The sequence below is a fragment of the Delphinus delphis genome, chromosome 16 (genome assembly GCF_949987515.2).
Source record: "Delphinus delphis chromosome 16, mDelDel1.2, whole genome shotgun sequence".
Taxonomy (NCBI): Eukaryota; Metazoa; Chordata; class Mammalia; order Artiodactyla; family Delphinidae; genus Delphinus; species Delphinus delphis.
Genome location: NC_082698.1, coordinates 13,278,440 through 13,294,097, shown reverse-complemented (window position 1 = coordinate 13,294,097; position 15,658 = coordinate 13,278,440). Strand labels below are relative to the sequence as shown.

The following is a 15,658-nucleotide window of genomic DNA, read 5'->3' as shown; positions in this document are numbered from 1 at the left end:
CTTACGGCGGCCAGACTCCAATGAGGGGGAGACACAAATTTCCTAAAGGAGGCCCGAAGGCATCCATTCCCACGATCACTGCAAGCCCTCAGCGTTTGACGTCTGGTCCCGCAAGCGTAAACTGGAGTGCTCTTTCTTAGACACCTAAGACAACTTAAAGCGCCATTTTCCAACGTAGGCAATTTGGAAATTGAAACGGATCTTTATAAGCAAGACTTGAACGTTCCCGAGGTCCTTTAAAGTTGCGGTTAGAAAGGCGATTAAGAAACCCGAGGATGGGCTGCAGGGAAACGATTCAAAGCAAAGCAAAATGCAGTTAGAAATTTGATATTAACCGCGCACTCGCAAGTAATGCAGCCTAACGATCATGGAACATCGCTCTGCGTGTTTACTCTTCTGGTGCTGGGGAAATAGAAGAAACTGACAGCGAAGTTACCCTAAAGAAATCACATCGTTTAAGTGGGGAAAGTATCTCAGGTGGCTTACTGGCAAACTAAAACAATGTGCATGGGAATTTGTTTTCTCCAGATTTACCCAGGAGCGGAACCTCAAAATCAATTGTCTGGAAGATGGGGTTGTGTGGTAAATGAGGGCGGTTTTCGATGGGAACGTGCGGTGCCCCTCCTCAGAACGGCCTCCGGACCCCAAGACCCTCTCCCGACCCCCAGTTCCCGGGTCGGAAGCCCCGGCGCACGCCGGGGGGAGCGCCTGGCTGCCGCGCCGTGCGCGGCCCCGGGGCGCGCCGCCGCGCCAGAGTTTTTATTTGCCGTCTCTTTAACTTTTCATTTCTGGTTCTCTTCCCTTCGAGCGCCCGGCCGCGGAGTGTTAGACAAGCCCTGTCGTCTGTGGGCTCTCACCTCAGAGTCAATATTATCTCAGATGGGCACAATAGACTGGAATGAAAAGCTAATATTGAACCAATGAGGTCCCTGCCCGCGCCGCCTTGATGCCACCCTTTGTTGCGCAGCCCCCGGCGAGCCGCCGGCGGCCGGGCTAAGCGGAGGGCGGCTGCGGTCGGGCGTCTCCGGGACCCCGCCGGGGGTGTGGCGGGGTGGGGGACACCCGGGACCCAGCCGAGCTTCGGACGCCTGCAGGCCCCTGGAGGGACCCTCTCTCGGCCTCACCTCCAGCCGCCAGGGGCTTCGCGGGGTCTTGGCGGAAGCGGGGGCGCACCTTGGGTCCCTACGCCCAGACACGGAAGGGACGCAAATAGGGGAGCAGAGTGTGTCCAATATCCGAGCGCTAGGGTCCCCTGAATGTGATTGTGGCGAGGGGCCATGCAGCTTCGGGGCCCTACCCAGAAGGCTCCTTCCCGACTGTCCCGGGGGTGGGGTGGGGGAGGGGGGAGGGCCTGGCCGCCGCAGCTGCCGCCTGTTCGTAAAGATCGCCAGGGCAGAGGCTGCGGGAGGCTGTCTCCTCAGAAAGGGGGAGGTCAGACCCTCTCGGAAGCTCCCAGCCCCTGGCCACTCTTCTGTCCCCTGGCCAGCTCCTCGTAGGCTGGGCAGAGCTAAGGAGGCAGTGATCGCTGGGCCAGGGACTTTCGGGACGCCTTGCTGGTTGCGAGGGGGGCTCAGGCCGCGCTCCCTGACGCCGGCGCAGGGCCGCTCTGCGGGTATCCCCGGAGGTCTCAGGGCCGCTTTGAAGAGCAACGCGAGGGTGCGGAGCACACGGAGTCCCGGCCAAGACCTCCGAGTACTGCCCTGTCAGCTCCTCGGTTACTGGCCGCAGTGAGGCCGTCGACCCTCTGGTCCTAAACCCGGGGCTTGGGTCCGCAGGAGGCTACCCGGGAAGAAGTAAAAGGGCATGGGGCGAGGCCTAAGGTGGAAACAGTGGCCTGGAGGACAATGGTGGGCAAGTGGGTTCGAGGCAAGTGATGGAGTTACACGGTATGGGGCGCCTGGACGAGCCTCGCTGCGTGGGGTGGTTTGGACCCCGTCAGCCAGCGGCGTCTTCGCCACCACCGTTTCTCATTGGCTTGAATGCAAGGGTCTGGCGATGTTGGACTGCGGGGAGCTGGGATGGAGGCGGGGCTGTCACAAGGCTCCTCGCAGAGTGACCTCTCTGAGCCTCGATTTTCTCATCTGGAAAATGGGTATCATGACTCCTTCCACACCAGATTATGAGGTTCACTGAGAACTGGGTGTGAGTAAACATGCCTTTAAAAGCGAAAATTCGTTACAGGGAGAGGAATTGTTCTTCTCAGTCTTCCTGACATCCTCCCCAAGTTTCTTGGAGAGCTGCAACGTCCAAGGGAAAAAGCCTCCAGTTTCTTTCCTCAAACGACCACGATCTTCTTTCTAAGCCCTAGTCCAGCCTCCAGAGTCCAGAAAATGGGGAAGTACAAAAATAAAAGACGATTAAGCTCCTGAGAAGGGACTGGTGAGACGCCAGAGTTTCAGAAACTGCCCCTAGGTTCGAAGGTGGCTTGCCGCTGACAACCCCAAGGAGCTCCTTAAAGGACTGGACCCCCAGTTACAAGGCCTGCGACCGTTGGCAGGAGCAGAGCCTGAAACGAAAAGATACCGGAGAAGGCGGAAGAAAAGCCGGCAGATGCGTCCCCAGCCACCTCCCATGCTAGTACCTGTGGCCCGCTGCAGGTCATCTTATGCGGCGCAGGGAGCTCCGGGAAACAGACGGTGACCTTGTGGCCCAATGAAGCCAAAGCTTTCGGGACTGTTGGAGGGGACAGCGGTAACACCACCCACCCATCAGCGGGAAGGGTGCAGAGGAGACCCGAGCTGTCTCCACCCCTTCCCGGGGAAGTCACCCGAGCAAGAGCGTCCTTCTTCCCTAATTCCTGCACTCCTGTGTCAGTCAGTCTGCCCCACGCCTGTCCTTGCTTGGCTTTTAGACTTTCATTCGAAGGCAGCCGAGGGAGAAAGCAACCGGGACTTCCTTTGATCTGTTTTCTTGCTTTCATTAGTGAATCGGGACAGCCTGTGTGTTGAGAGATTGACGAGTTTCAACGTGGTGAAGGAAGTAAATTCGATGGTCAAGCCCTGCGTGGCTTTACGCCTCAGTGCGGAGTTCCTGGCTCTGAAACGTCGGCTCTCAAAACGGTTGGATCTCAGAGACCCACACGCTGGCAGCCTCCTGATAACATCCGGAGAAGGATAGCACCTGGTTCCTGCAGTCGTCTGGGGCAGCTGAGGCCTGGACCAGGGTCCAACCCTCCCAAGAGGGCTCAGTCTCCCCAGTGGACGCTTGATCAGTTATGCACGGGTTTCCAACGAACCCCGCTCGGATTCCACGGGCCTCACTTCACTGGAGGTACCAACTTGCGCCGGGACAGATACGGGTCCGCGCGCTCCAGGAGGAAGGGGCCGGTCACCCTGACCAGCGGCCGCTCAATCCGGCTCATCATTAATCGCTATCTGAGCAATAACCACCAGGGAGTCTTCGGCCGGCCACGAGGGGGCAAGAAGTTAGGAGAGCTGCACCCCGAGACCCCAGCTCTTCGGACTCTACCCAAGCTGGAGCCAGCGCAGGCCAGAATGGGCCCGTAGTCAGGCCGCAGGATCTAGGACCTGACGCATGATGCTGTCGCCTCATTTGCGCGGTATCCCCCTGGTACAGGTGATCACGGCCTCATCGTCCTTTTTAGAACAGAACCCGTCCCCCCTTCCTTGCACCCTTCCGAAGGAAGCCCGACTCGGGGTGGAGCTGGAATTCTAGCGTGGGTGGTAAACTCTGAAACGGAGAGCTGCTGGAGGGAGGAGGGACGCATTTCCAAGTCGTCTTCTCTTCCTCTGTGGTCAGTGAGTCTACTTTGGCTTCCCCGCCCGGCTCAGACTGCGGTCGCGGGAAGGTCTTGGCAGTGGGGCACAACCCCGGCGCTCCCGGGCGCATCGGGCTCAGCCGCTCGCGGGGATGCGGCCAGCGCCCGGCCCCCGCCACTAGGCGCCGCTGCGCGCACGCAGATACACGTCCCGGGTCGCCGCGCCTGCCCAGCGAGCGGCCTCTAGGGAGGACACCAGAAAGGGATTTGCCGTCATGACGATTAAAAAAAAAATGTTTTTAGGACATTAAGTTTTCTCTTAGTTTTACCGCCGCCCTATGCATTCGGAGAGTCCGGGTGACTGGGAATCACCGTGGGTTGGAGGAATTCTTAACCGGGTCCCGAGGATCTCCCCATCCCGGGACACCTTTCGCATGCCTTGGGCCCGGGAGAGGGCCTACCCTCCACGGACGTCCGCGCTTCTCGCGTTGCCTGGCTGGCGCACAGTGCAGCCTCACGATAGCGGCTCACCGGGAGGGTCCTAACCGCCGCGACCTAGATTTAGCAGAGTGCAGCGAGTATGCGGGACGTACAAAGTCATGGCCTGCCATTACTATTTGATGAACGATAACTGTGCCAAGCGTTAGCTCACTTACTCCCCTCAAACAACTGTTAAGATATTGGTATTTCCTTTTCAGTGAGGAGAAAACCGAGGCTCAAGAAGGTAAAGGTCACACAGGTAGTGACCCAGGCAGCACCTGGGCATCTCTCCGGGGTTGCATGAAGGTATGCATCCACCCCAGTTATCAAACAGGCCTAGCACGAGCTGGGGGAGGGAGAAGCACTGCTGTTTGCTCCTGCAAAGGTACAGGGCCTGGTGGGAAACTCAGAGCAGATGGTATGGGAGATGACCAGAAAGCTCTGCACTTTGATGTCTCCTGCTAGCCAGGAGTCCAAGCCTCTCTCACTCCCAGGGTCCCCCTAGAGAAGCCCCTGGCCTTTGGAGGAGCATGGAGGGGAGCATGGCAGGAGTGTGAGAAGAACAGCAGCTTATATTTGTACAACTTTATTGTTCAGTCTTGACGCCCAGCAAGAAGCCCTGGAGGTGGGTAGGTAATGATAATAACAGCAATATCAAGGACAGGAACTTACTTTTATTATAGCTCATTCATTATATACTGGACACTAAGCATGTTGCTTGGCTTATCTCGTTGAACAACCTCAAGGGCCAAGATATTATTATTTATCTCGAGTTCACAGAAGAGATAACAGGCTTAGAGAGGTTAGGTAACTTGCCTAAGGTCATCCAGGCCTGACTTTGGGGGTGGGGGTCAGTTTTATACTAAGGTATAACTTACATACAGGAAAACTCACCGTTTGTTGTGTACAACTCTGTGAGTTTTTAAAACACAGATGTGTAACTGCCACCCCAATCAGGAAGTAGAAGGGTTCTATCACTCCCTAAAACAGGCCGGCCTCCTGCCCTCCACGGCCTCGCAGGCAGCATTGGCCGTGATCTTACAGATGACAAAATGGAGGTTGGGAGAGGTTGTGGTGTTGCCCAAGATCGCTCAGTCAGTAAGTGACAGATCTGAGACTTGAACCTTCATCACGTGTCTGCTAGTTCAGCTGCCTGCAGAGTGTAGATTCCGAAATCTACAGAGCACAACCCTCATCGGGTGGGGATGTGGAGACTGGGAGCCCGTTGCTCTAAGATGGAGCCTCAGGAATCCCCTCACTTCCCACCGCTCACACCGGTACTTAACCCAGCACCCACGCTTCCAGAGCAGCTAGGGAACAAAGAGGGGCCGCATTCTGGAAGGCTAAAGAAGCCACAAGTAAAGAGAATGGCAGCCGCTGGGTCCAAGGAGCAGAGTCTAGAGGCAGCTCAGGGTCCGAGTCCAGACTAGGTTGCCCAGCGCCTTGGTGCGCCTCTGCCCTCCAGCCTGGTTAATGAGTTACTCTCCTAGTTAATTCCCCTGCACGTCGGAGCCTGGCAGAGCGAACCTTTCCAAGCTCCTCGGTCCCGGCGCATGAATTAGCATAGATTACTCCGCTTCCAGGGCTTCCGCGTGCGGCCCCTGACTCGCTAGAAACCCGCTTCTTCCTCGTGGGGGCCCGGGAGAGGCTTGGGGCCAGCGGCGAACAGGCGTGTCCCACTGCCGCCAAGAAGGCAGCCACCAGACTCTCTCAGCCTCGCCCACCTGCCAATAACTAGAGCCCTTTGGGGGTAAAGCTGGCCCCCTTATGGCAGTTTGCAAGAGGCGGGTGGCCTGCTTCTTGGACACTGGGAGCAGCCTGGGCCTTCTGCCCCGGCCGACTGTCCCTGCCTCGGGAGGGAGGCTGAGGGTCTGGGCTCCAGACTGCTCACTTCATTAGGACACTCTCCAGACACATCTTGGTCAAAACAGGAGAAAGTGTTTAAGGTGGTACCAATAACACTTTAGTGCTCCGCCTGAGAGTTTAGAAGAGGGGAAACTATCTCACACCATGGCGGGCCTCATCCCACCTCCCAGACCCTGCATGGAGCCCCTTTGCCTTCGAAGTCATCTACTCTCATACCCCCAGCCAAGATCACTAATACTGACCGTGCAATAAGTGGTCATTCCCTGCCCTGCAGCCAGGGTGGGGCTTTTAGTGCCCTCGGTTTCCCACTTGTAGTCTAAGGCTGAGTTTGGAAGGCCTGGCCTGTGGGCAAGCCTGAATCTCCAGCCCTCCTGGAACTCCTTCCGTGGAGAAAGGGGTCCTCCTCCACTGGCTCCAGGATCGGGGATCTACAACCCACCTAAATCGGGTATTTCTTTCTGGGAACCAAGGGCTGACCTCCATCTCCACCCCAGACTGGCTGGCTAGCGCAGCCCAAAGGCTTCCACTTTTCCTGGTGGCTTCAGGCGCCCTGTTGGCCTGGGCACAGTGGGACTTGTGTCCCTACAGCCTATCTGAGGGAAGGATTTCTGAATCGGGGACAGTATTTTTGGAGGTCCATGGTTCAGGACCCAGGGAGATACTAGTTAAAATGCAACCCACCCCAAGAGGCTGGATCGAGCACCCTGTATCCTTGGGCCTGGGGAAAAGGATGGGGGGATGCCACAAAGCAAGGTTGAGAGAACCCGCTAAGGGTGAAAACCCAGCCAAGACCCCTGCCCAGAGCTGGAGTCAGAGAGCAGAAGCCTGAGGTAGGGGCAGGCTTCTTGGGGCGTGAGTATAGAGCTGAGGGCCATGCCTGTCTCGTGTGTGGAAGTGTGTATGTGTGTGTGCCCTGGGAAGCTTGGGGGAGGCAGCACGCATGATCTCTGCTGGGTCCTCACTAAGATCAGGTGCCCAGACAACACCAGAAAACACACTCCTGACTCCTCTCTTGCCTGGAGTGTTTTCCGAAAGGGGTTTTGGATCCTCCTCCCATCCAACCTCCCCCCCCCACCCCCAACACAGACTATGCCTGGAGTAAAGAAGAAATTGACACAAACATAAATACACAGCAGATGAAACCACAGAGGACGGGGGAGACCCTAGGGCAGGGAGAGGGTAGCTGGGAAAGCAGGGCACATGTCCCCAGACCTGGGGACCTTTGACTGATGAATCTGGTGGCACTGAAGCCTGACTTACAGGACTTCTCTCTTCTCCCCCTCCCAATCGACATTTTTTTGGGTCTCACGGCAACCTCATCACCAAACACAGGCATTTCTTCATCCTTAAGCGAAGTGACATGGGCCTCCAAGTAAGAGATTTAAAGGATGCCAGATTTTTTTAAAAATCATTAATTGTAAACGTGCAAAATACCTGCTGGTACTTCACTTTAGAAGAATGTAATTGGCAAAAAGAAAAAAAAGAGGAAAAAAGAGGCGGCTGATGAATAGATAATAGATCTTTAACCACCAATAAACAGAGAGCAGCGCCAGCAGCCTGGGGGATGTGATCATAATTATGCCGCAGCATGAGCCAATGGGGACGAGGGAACTCAGCCCTAAAATCATCCTAAAACCGAAGGCAAGCACGAAAATGCGGACACGGCCTGGGACTGGAGAAGCGATCCTCACTCCCTAATCGCAAGCCCTGAGTTTGCACAGCAACCCGCCCCTAGGACGACAGATGGCAGAATAATAATAGAAATAGTGATGATGATGATGATGATAATAATAATAATAATAGCAATAATAAGAATGATAACACTAACAAAAATAATAACGACAACGTAACGGTAATAGTAGTATCACATCAGCCGCTCCCTTGACCTTGGACCCCCATTCCCAGATATTGGGACCCCTAGTTCTCAAAAGAGCTGTTTGGGGGAAAGAGATGAGCACCCTCCCAGAGAGGAAAATAGAGAGCCTGTGGGCAAGTTGGAAGCCCACCGCCAGGGCAGGGTCGTCCACTCCGGTCTCAGCTTGGAAACGAACGGGCCGAGTCAAGGATCGTGAACTCAGGGACCCTGGGACCTAGAGGCTACGCGTGGTCGGAGGACCCCCATCCCCGGCCAGACTCCCTCCTCACCTGGGAAACCTCCGGGAGCTTCGCTGGGCGTGGGAATTGGTCTAACCCAACGGCTCCGTTAGCCCTCGCCGGGAACCAACCCCTGCTCGCTTACCCTCGAGTGCTCCCGGGGCGATTCCAGCTCCCCTGACCCGCGCCCGCGGGGGGCAGCAGCGGCATAGCGCTAGGCGCGAGGAATATGTGCATCAGTGTGTCCGTCTGTCCCCCCAGCTCGGGCTCAGCAGGCTCGGGATCCAGGGGGCCGCAGCAAAGGCGGCGCCGCTCGGGGACTCTGCAGGGACCGGGGTGCCCCGGAGGGAATGGTGGTGGTGGAGAAGTAGGCGGTGGCTGAGGGGGAGGAGGTGGGGAAAGAGGAGGAGGAAGAAGAGGAGGAGGAGAAGGAGGAAGAGGAGGAGGAGAAGCCAAAGGAAGAGGAGGAGGCGAAAGAGGAGAAGAAGCCGCCGCGGGCGCCGCGGGAGCAAGTGAGCTAGGAGCGCGCGGCGACGGCGCCGAAAGGCCGGGCGGCCTGGCGGGCGCAGGAGGCACGGCCGAGGCAGCGGCGCCGACTCCGTTCCACTCTCGGCCTGGATCCAGGCCTCCGGGTTCCCAGGCGCTCGCCTCCTTCTGACGCACTTTAAAGAGTCTCCCCCCTTCCACCTCAGGGCGAGTAATAGCGACCAATCATCAAGCCATTTACCAGGCTTCGGAGGAAGCTGTTTATGTGATCCCCGCACTAATTAGGCTCATGAACTAACAAATCGTTTGCACAACTTGTGAAGAAGCGAACACTTCCATGGATTGTCCTTGGACTTAGGGCGCCCTGCCCGCCTTTTGCAGAGGAGAGAAAACTTTTTTTTGCCTCCCCCGAGAAACTTCCCCCCCTCCCGCCTCTAACTTCGATCCCCCCCACGCCATCTCGCAAAAAAAAAAAAAAAAAAAAAAGAAAAGAAAAACAAAAGAAAAAAAATTACCCCAATCCACGCCTGCAAATTCTTCTGGAAGGATTTTTCCCCCTCTCTCCAGGTTGGGCGCGTTTGGTGCAAGATTCTCGGGATCCTCGGTGTTGCCTCTCCCTCCCCCTCCCCCCTTCTTTCCTTCTTCCTTTCCTTTCCTTTCCTTTCTTTCTCCCTTTCCTCCCCCACCCCCATCCCCACCCCCACCCCCACCCCCACCCCCAACAAACAAGTCCCCAATTCTCGTCCGTTCTCGCCGCGGGCAGCGGGCAGCGGGCGGCGGAGGCAGCGCGCCGCGGTCGCCGGGAGCTGGGAGCCCCGGGCGCCCGCTCCTCGGCGCAGCATGTTCCAGCCGGCGCCCAAGCGCTGCTTCACCATCGAGTCGCTGGTGGCCAAGGACAGTCCCCTGCCCGCCTCGCGCTCTGAGGACCCCATCCGTCCCGCGGCGCTCAGCTACGCCAACTCCAGCCCCATAAACCCGTTCCTCAACGGCTTCCACTCGGCCGCCGCCGCCGCCGCCGGCAGGGGCGTCTACTCCAACCCGGACTTGGTGTTCGCCGAGGCGGTCTCGCACCCGCCCAACCCGGCCGTGCCCGTGCACCCGGTGCCGCCGCCGCACGCCCTGGCTGCCCACCCCCTGCCCTCCTCGCACTCGCCACACCCCCTCTTCGCCTCGCAGCAGCGGGACCCGTCCACCTTCTACCCCTGGCTCATCCATCGCTACCGATATCTGGGCCACCGCTTCCAAGGTACGTGCCACGTCGCGGGGCTGCAGCGCTCTGCAGCCCGCACTGCCCTCGGCCTGCTCTGGGTGGGCGCCCGGCAAGGCCTGGATGGAGGTTCCTCCGGTTCGCCCGCCCGCGCGCCGCGTTTGGAAACTGGGCGGCGAGGAGCCGGGCACGGTCCCTAGTCTCCGAGCTGCGGCCGGTTTGGGGTCTGGCCACGGCCGCTTGACCCTTTAGAGAAGGGCGCAGACAGAGGAGTTGTCCCCGAACGCTCTCGGGTCGAGGCAGGCTTTCCTAGCGTGCTACGAGTGCCGGCCGCCAAGGAATCCGTGGCCCGCGGGGGTCCCCGGGTTCTCTGTCTTCCCGGCGATGCCCTCGCCGCCCTGGCTCCGAGGGGCGCGGACAGGCCCGGCCACCAGGTTCGCTCTCGACTGCGTTCGACCCTGTTTACCATCCACTCCGCGCCCCTGCATCCTAGACCTGCAGCTTCTCGGTCTCTGACCCTCTTCCGGCGGCGAAGAGACCCTCGCGTCCCCAGATCAAAGTCTGGGAGTTTGTTTTATCCTGCTTACTCTGGAGGCTCAGGCGGGGCGGGAACCCTTGCGGGTAGGAGCCTCCGAGGCTCAGGACTCTCGCCGTGACCTGCTCAATTCGGGCGCCGAGCGGCCACGGCGAAGGCAGGTTCGGTCTGGTTTTTGTTTTTCTTTTAAAAGAAATGAACCGGGTCGGAAGACGGGCTGGAGGAGATCTGTTTGGGTGTTTTCCTTTCTTGCTATTTTTTGGATTTGTGTGTGTGGGGGGTGGGGTGGGGGTGGGAGTGGAAGGAGAGTTAAAACTCCAGAAAAAGGGGCAAGTAATTAGTTTAGCGATCCGAGCGGGGAAAAGACCTACCTCCCGAGGCCGCTGATCAATACCCAGCGGCTTGCCCATTCATTAACCCTTGGCGTTCCTGCCAGAGCCTAGAATGGGGTAGATTCCCGTCCTCCATAATTAAAGAAACCAAACCAAACAAAAACAACGTTTTACTCTTATTCCCAGACCGGAGTTGCCTCCATCCCTGCCTGGATTGTAGGTTTGTCTTTCTTTGGGTTTTGGTGAATCGATTTCCCACCCTAAGGAGTGAATCCGAAACTCTCTGGCTTTGCTCGAAAAGTTTAGGGTTCCCTTTCCTCATTCTCTGGCAGCCACGCTCTTGGTCCCCACGCCAGGCCTGGAGTAGCCAGGATCTTCTGGGGCCGCGGACAGTTCCATCGGGTGACCGCAGCTCCGTACTCCCCGGCTTTCGATGCCTTCGCTCGAGTCTCCTAGTTCTCTGGAGCAGGGCAGCGGGAGGACGGGGCCTCGGGAGGCAGCGGCGGCAGAAACCCTGCGCACCCGCCGGCGAGATTTCGGTGTAGGCCGGGCTGCAACGACACGCCCGGCCTCTGCACTTTTCCGGAGGAGAAAGACTTAAGTACTTTAAAAATAAGTCCCCGAGAAAACTCTAGGATAGCGGTTCGTCGCCTCTTCGCCCCTCACCCCCGGGGCAAAGTTCTACCAGAGGTTAGAAAGAAGAGACAGACGTTTCTCTGGGTCCAGGGCGCCAATCCCCGGGCCCTGCCTTGCCGCCCCTTCCTCTGTCCCGGGCGCCTGTTGCGGAAGTGGCGAGGCTCGTGGGGCCCGGGCGGCTGCAACGCCCGCAGAGGTCAGGAGCCTTGGGACTCGACCCGCCGGGACAGCTGCTGCTGGGTGCTGCACAGCTACGGCCCCGGCGGAGCGGGCCAGGCAGCTGGAGCGGTGTTCCCTTCGCGCGTGTGGAGGGCTCTGGGTCCCCGTGGGCCGGGCCGCACGGGCTACGTACGCGGAGGCCCTGAGCGCTGTGCCGGGTCAGCCCGGCTCGGGAGAAGCGCGCGGACCTGGCCAGGACAGCCCCCTTTAATGGGACTTCTGTTGTGTCCCCCGTAGGGAACGACACAAGTCCGGAGAGCTTCCTTTTGCACAACGCGCTGGCCCGCAAGCCGAAGCGGATCCGAACCGCCTTTTCCCCGTCCCAGCTTCTGAGGCTGGAACACGCCTTCGAGAAGAACCACTACGTGGTGGGCGCAGAGAGGAAACAGCTGGCGCACAGCCTCAGCCTCACGGAAACTCAGGTGAGCGGGCCCAGGCGCGGCAACCGCATCCCAAATCTCTGGACACACGCAGCCCGCAAAGTGCGGAGGGCTTTCGGCAAACAGTCCGGGAGCTGGTTCCACGCCCGGGCTCAGGATATGTAAGTTTTGAGGTGCTCTTGGCTTCCCTGGACTCCAGCACGGGACTGTAGGAGATGACCCGCCCGAGGCTCTGGTGGGGCGGGCGGAGACGGGCTGAATTGCTCCTTCTGTGCGGCTGGGCTGGCCTTGCAGCTCCTGGCTAAGATACCTCTGCACTTTCGGTGAGACTTTCGGTGGGAGTCTTGGGTACGCGGCTGGGATCCAGGAAGGAGAGTGCCGCGGGGTTTTGGGGTGTTTGGGGCTCTAGGCTGGAGAGAGAGCTGAGAGTGGGTTAGGGCGAGCTCTGTGCACCGGGGGCTCAAGGCTCACAGCAACGGCTCCAGTTATTCCCCTTGAGGGGATCGGAGAGTCAGACCGCCGAGCCGGCATCCTGGGTGCGTCCCTAAATCCGAGAAACAGAGCTAGAAGGCTTCGGGAGAGGAGCTGCCTCAGGGGGCAGACCCTTCCTGCGCAACAGGGTCCCGAGGCGGCCAGGTTCTGGCCTGCCCCGGGGCGAGGAGGGGGCTTAGGGCTACAGTAGGCGCTACTGTACGCGGAGCCTCAGGGCGGGGTCAAAGTTCCCGGCAAACAGTAACATTTTCGGGCAGATTAAGTTGTAACACTTTTCCTGGGAGGCGCAAAGAGGTCGAGGCTTTTGTTTTAAAACGTCCCCGCGGACAAAACCGAGGAGGGCCTCGCGGGTTGGTGCGGGGCCCGGCACAAGGCGCGGCCCGGCTGATTTCTCCTGGATCGCCGAGTCGGCCGTGGTCTTTGTCCGCCTCGCTGCCCACGCTGCCTGGAGCCTTTGTGTGCGTGTCAAGCCCCGAGCGCACCGACGCGCGCCTTGGGCGAGCGCCGGGGAGAAATGAACCGTCCTCCCCCTCAATTAGCAAACTCAAAGCAAATTAAACTCAGCCGTGTTCCAGCTCGGCTTTTTCATGGGGGCACTTTGGGGGATTGGGGGCATCCGGGGAGAGCAAGCCGGGACCTGGGCCTGCCGACTCAAAGGAGAAAGCGGAGCGGACTTCAGGGGCCTGGGGTGCTACTAGCAGAATGGGACAGCCCTGGTGGCATGGGAGGTGCAGTCATCACCATGTTCCTCACCTGTACCTCACCGCTGAGAAGCTTGGGCAGTGTTACTGTCTGGTCTGGTCACTGTATGGGGCCCCATCACCAGCTTCCCCAGGGACTGGTCGGGATAGCGTGTGAGCCCCACCTCACTGCTCCCCAGACTTCTAGCAGCCCCGCCCTGGTGGGAAGTGATGTGATGGGGTGAGAGCTTGGCCCTGGACTGTCCTGGGGCTGTTCAAGAGGAGGACTGAGGGGCTCTTCCCTTCTCTTTCACAGTTTTTCTCTTACTTCCCCTTTATCTCACGGTCTTTCAGAAGCTTTCACTTTTGAGCCTCTTTTCCTAGCTGAAAAGATACAGCTGGGTTGGTCCCCAGGGCTGTGCACCCCATCATCCCCCCCACCGGTTTCCCCCAGCACCCCCCCCACACACACAACTGCTTCTGCTCTCACCTGCAAGAGTACTGGGCAGAGAGGGGAAAGCTCAGGCCAATCTTGACTGCCTACCCAGGGCCCAGGCTTTGCCGAGGAGGCGCTATATTTAGGCAGCGGCTGTGGGAAACTGGCAGAAAATAGAAAGCACATTCGGCCCTGCAGGAGCTGCAGCAGTGGGAATGAGATCTTCCCTGCACTAGTTAGGTAGAGGGAGTCAGGGATGTGTCTCTTTTAATTTTCCCTTATTTATAATTTTATAGGGGTTTCCCAGTGTTTGCCAGGCTTTTGCACTTAGTGGGATGTGGGTGTCCCGAGCAGGACAAAGTGAGAAGGGGACACTCTGCACTCTGGGCCTCGGGGCCAGGGGAAATGTGCTCCAGGAGGGCCAGAAGGGGAGGGAGCCATCCTTCTCTCCGGCCCCGAGATAGGAGCTCTGTTCCCCGAGGGGAGGCCGTGGGGAGGTCGGCTAATAGGACACGCAGCTGGGGTACTGGATTTTCGTAGTCTCAGTCCCAGGTCCGGGCCAGGCAAAAGAGGAAGAGGTAGGAGGGCGCTGTGCAGGAACTATAACGCGCCCCATCTGCCTCTCCTGCAGGTAAAAGTATGGTTTCAGAACCGAAGGACGAAGTTCAAAAGGCAGAAGCTGGAGGAAGAAGGCTCAGATTCGCAACAAAAGAAAAAAGGGACGCACCATATTAACCGGTGGAGAATCGCCACAAAGCAGGCGAGTCCCGAGGAAATAGATGTGACCTCAGACGATTAAAAACACAAACAGAACCCCTCAGAAACGGACAACACGGAGCAAAACAGAGACAGGGAGAGGAGGGGAAGAAGAAAAAACCCTACAAAACAAAAACAAACACACACATTCACGGAGAAGGGGAGAGGGAGTCAGAGAGAGGGGCGGCACGACGCAGACGCTGGGCGGCAAGAGCGCGGGGTCCCGATCCGAGGCCGCGCCGAGATGGCAGAGGACGGAGGCTCCTTGATGAACACGCAACCCTTGTCTGAAGAGGCAGCTTGTGAGAGACAGACAGAGACAGAGAGAGAGAGAGAGAGAGATCCAAAGGTGGCAAAGCCGAAGGCGCTCTGACAAGGGGAGCTGTCAGTCAAAGGCCAAACCAGCGAGACAAGATGATTGGCAGGTATTCCGGTTATCTCGCAGTCCGATTTTTTTAAAAAAATGATGATGATAATCATAATGATAAAAGAAAACCCCCAACCAGGCACAGGACTTTTTATTTTGCACTTCGAAGTGTTTTTTTCCCCAATCTTTAAAAGTAATCAGTGATAATAACCGTTGGGATTCCACATCCAGCCCCATCCCACACCTGTTCAAAAACTTGAATTGCATGTAGCAGTTGTTGGGCGAATGGTGTCTTAAGACAGAAAGTGAATTGTAATTTTCTTTTCCTTTTAAAGACAGGTTCTGCGTGCTTTTTATTTTGATTTTTTTGCAAGAAATGTGCAGTCTGTAAACACTTTTTGATACCTTCTGACGTCAAAGTGATTGTGAAAAAAGCTAAATGAAGTAGGCTCAGCGATAGCGATCCTCTTTCAGAGAAATGGGGAGCAGGATGGGGGGCTGGGGGTGGAGGGGGAGGGTGCCCACAAGAGGAGTCAGGACTTGTACTGGGAAAAAAAACCCTAAATTAATTCTATTTCTTGGACATTCCTTTCCTAACATCCCAAGGCTTAAAACCACGAACTAAACTCCTTTTAGTGGTTGAAGGTATTGGCCGAGTTCAACCATTTGCCGTAAATAAAGGCCATTCCAAACTTTCAATCTATCTATTGCAAAGACTGAAGGACTGTAGTTAGCAGGGATGATAAGTGTGGCCAAGAACACGGCAGCAAGTTTTCAAGCACTGAGTTTCTATTCCAAGATCATAGACTTACTAAAGAGAGTGACAAATGCTTCCTTAATGTCTTCTATACCAGAATGTAAATATTTTTGTGTTCTGTGTTAATTTGTTAGAATTCTAACACACTATATACTTCCAAGAAGTATGTCAATGTCAATATTTTGTCAATAAAGATTTATCAATATGCCCTCAGAGT

General features: G+C 57.3%; 1 protein-coding gene across 1 annotated transcript; it reads left to right on the top strand.

The window, feature by feature from the left end:
* The first annotated feature begins 8,809 nt into the window (after nt 1-8,809).
* Nucleotides 8,810-15,146, top strand: EMX2 (empty spiracles homeobox 2). Its single transcript, XM_060033537.1, has 3 exons — nt 8,810-9,890; nt 11,811-11,995; nt 14,193-15,146. The coding sequence occupies exons 1-3, from the start codon at nt 9,485-9,487 to the stop codon at nt 14,358-14,360; spliced, it is 759 nt and encodes a 252-aa protein (XP_059889520.1). The 5' UTR covers nt 8,810-9,484; the 3' UTR covers nt 14,361-15,146.
* Nucleotides 15,147-15,658: the final 512 nt, after the last annotated feature.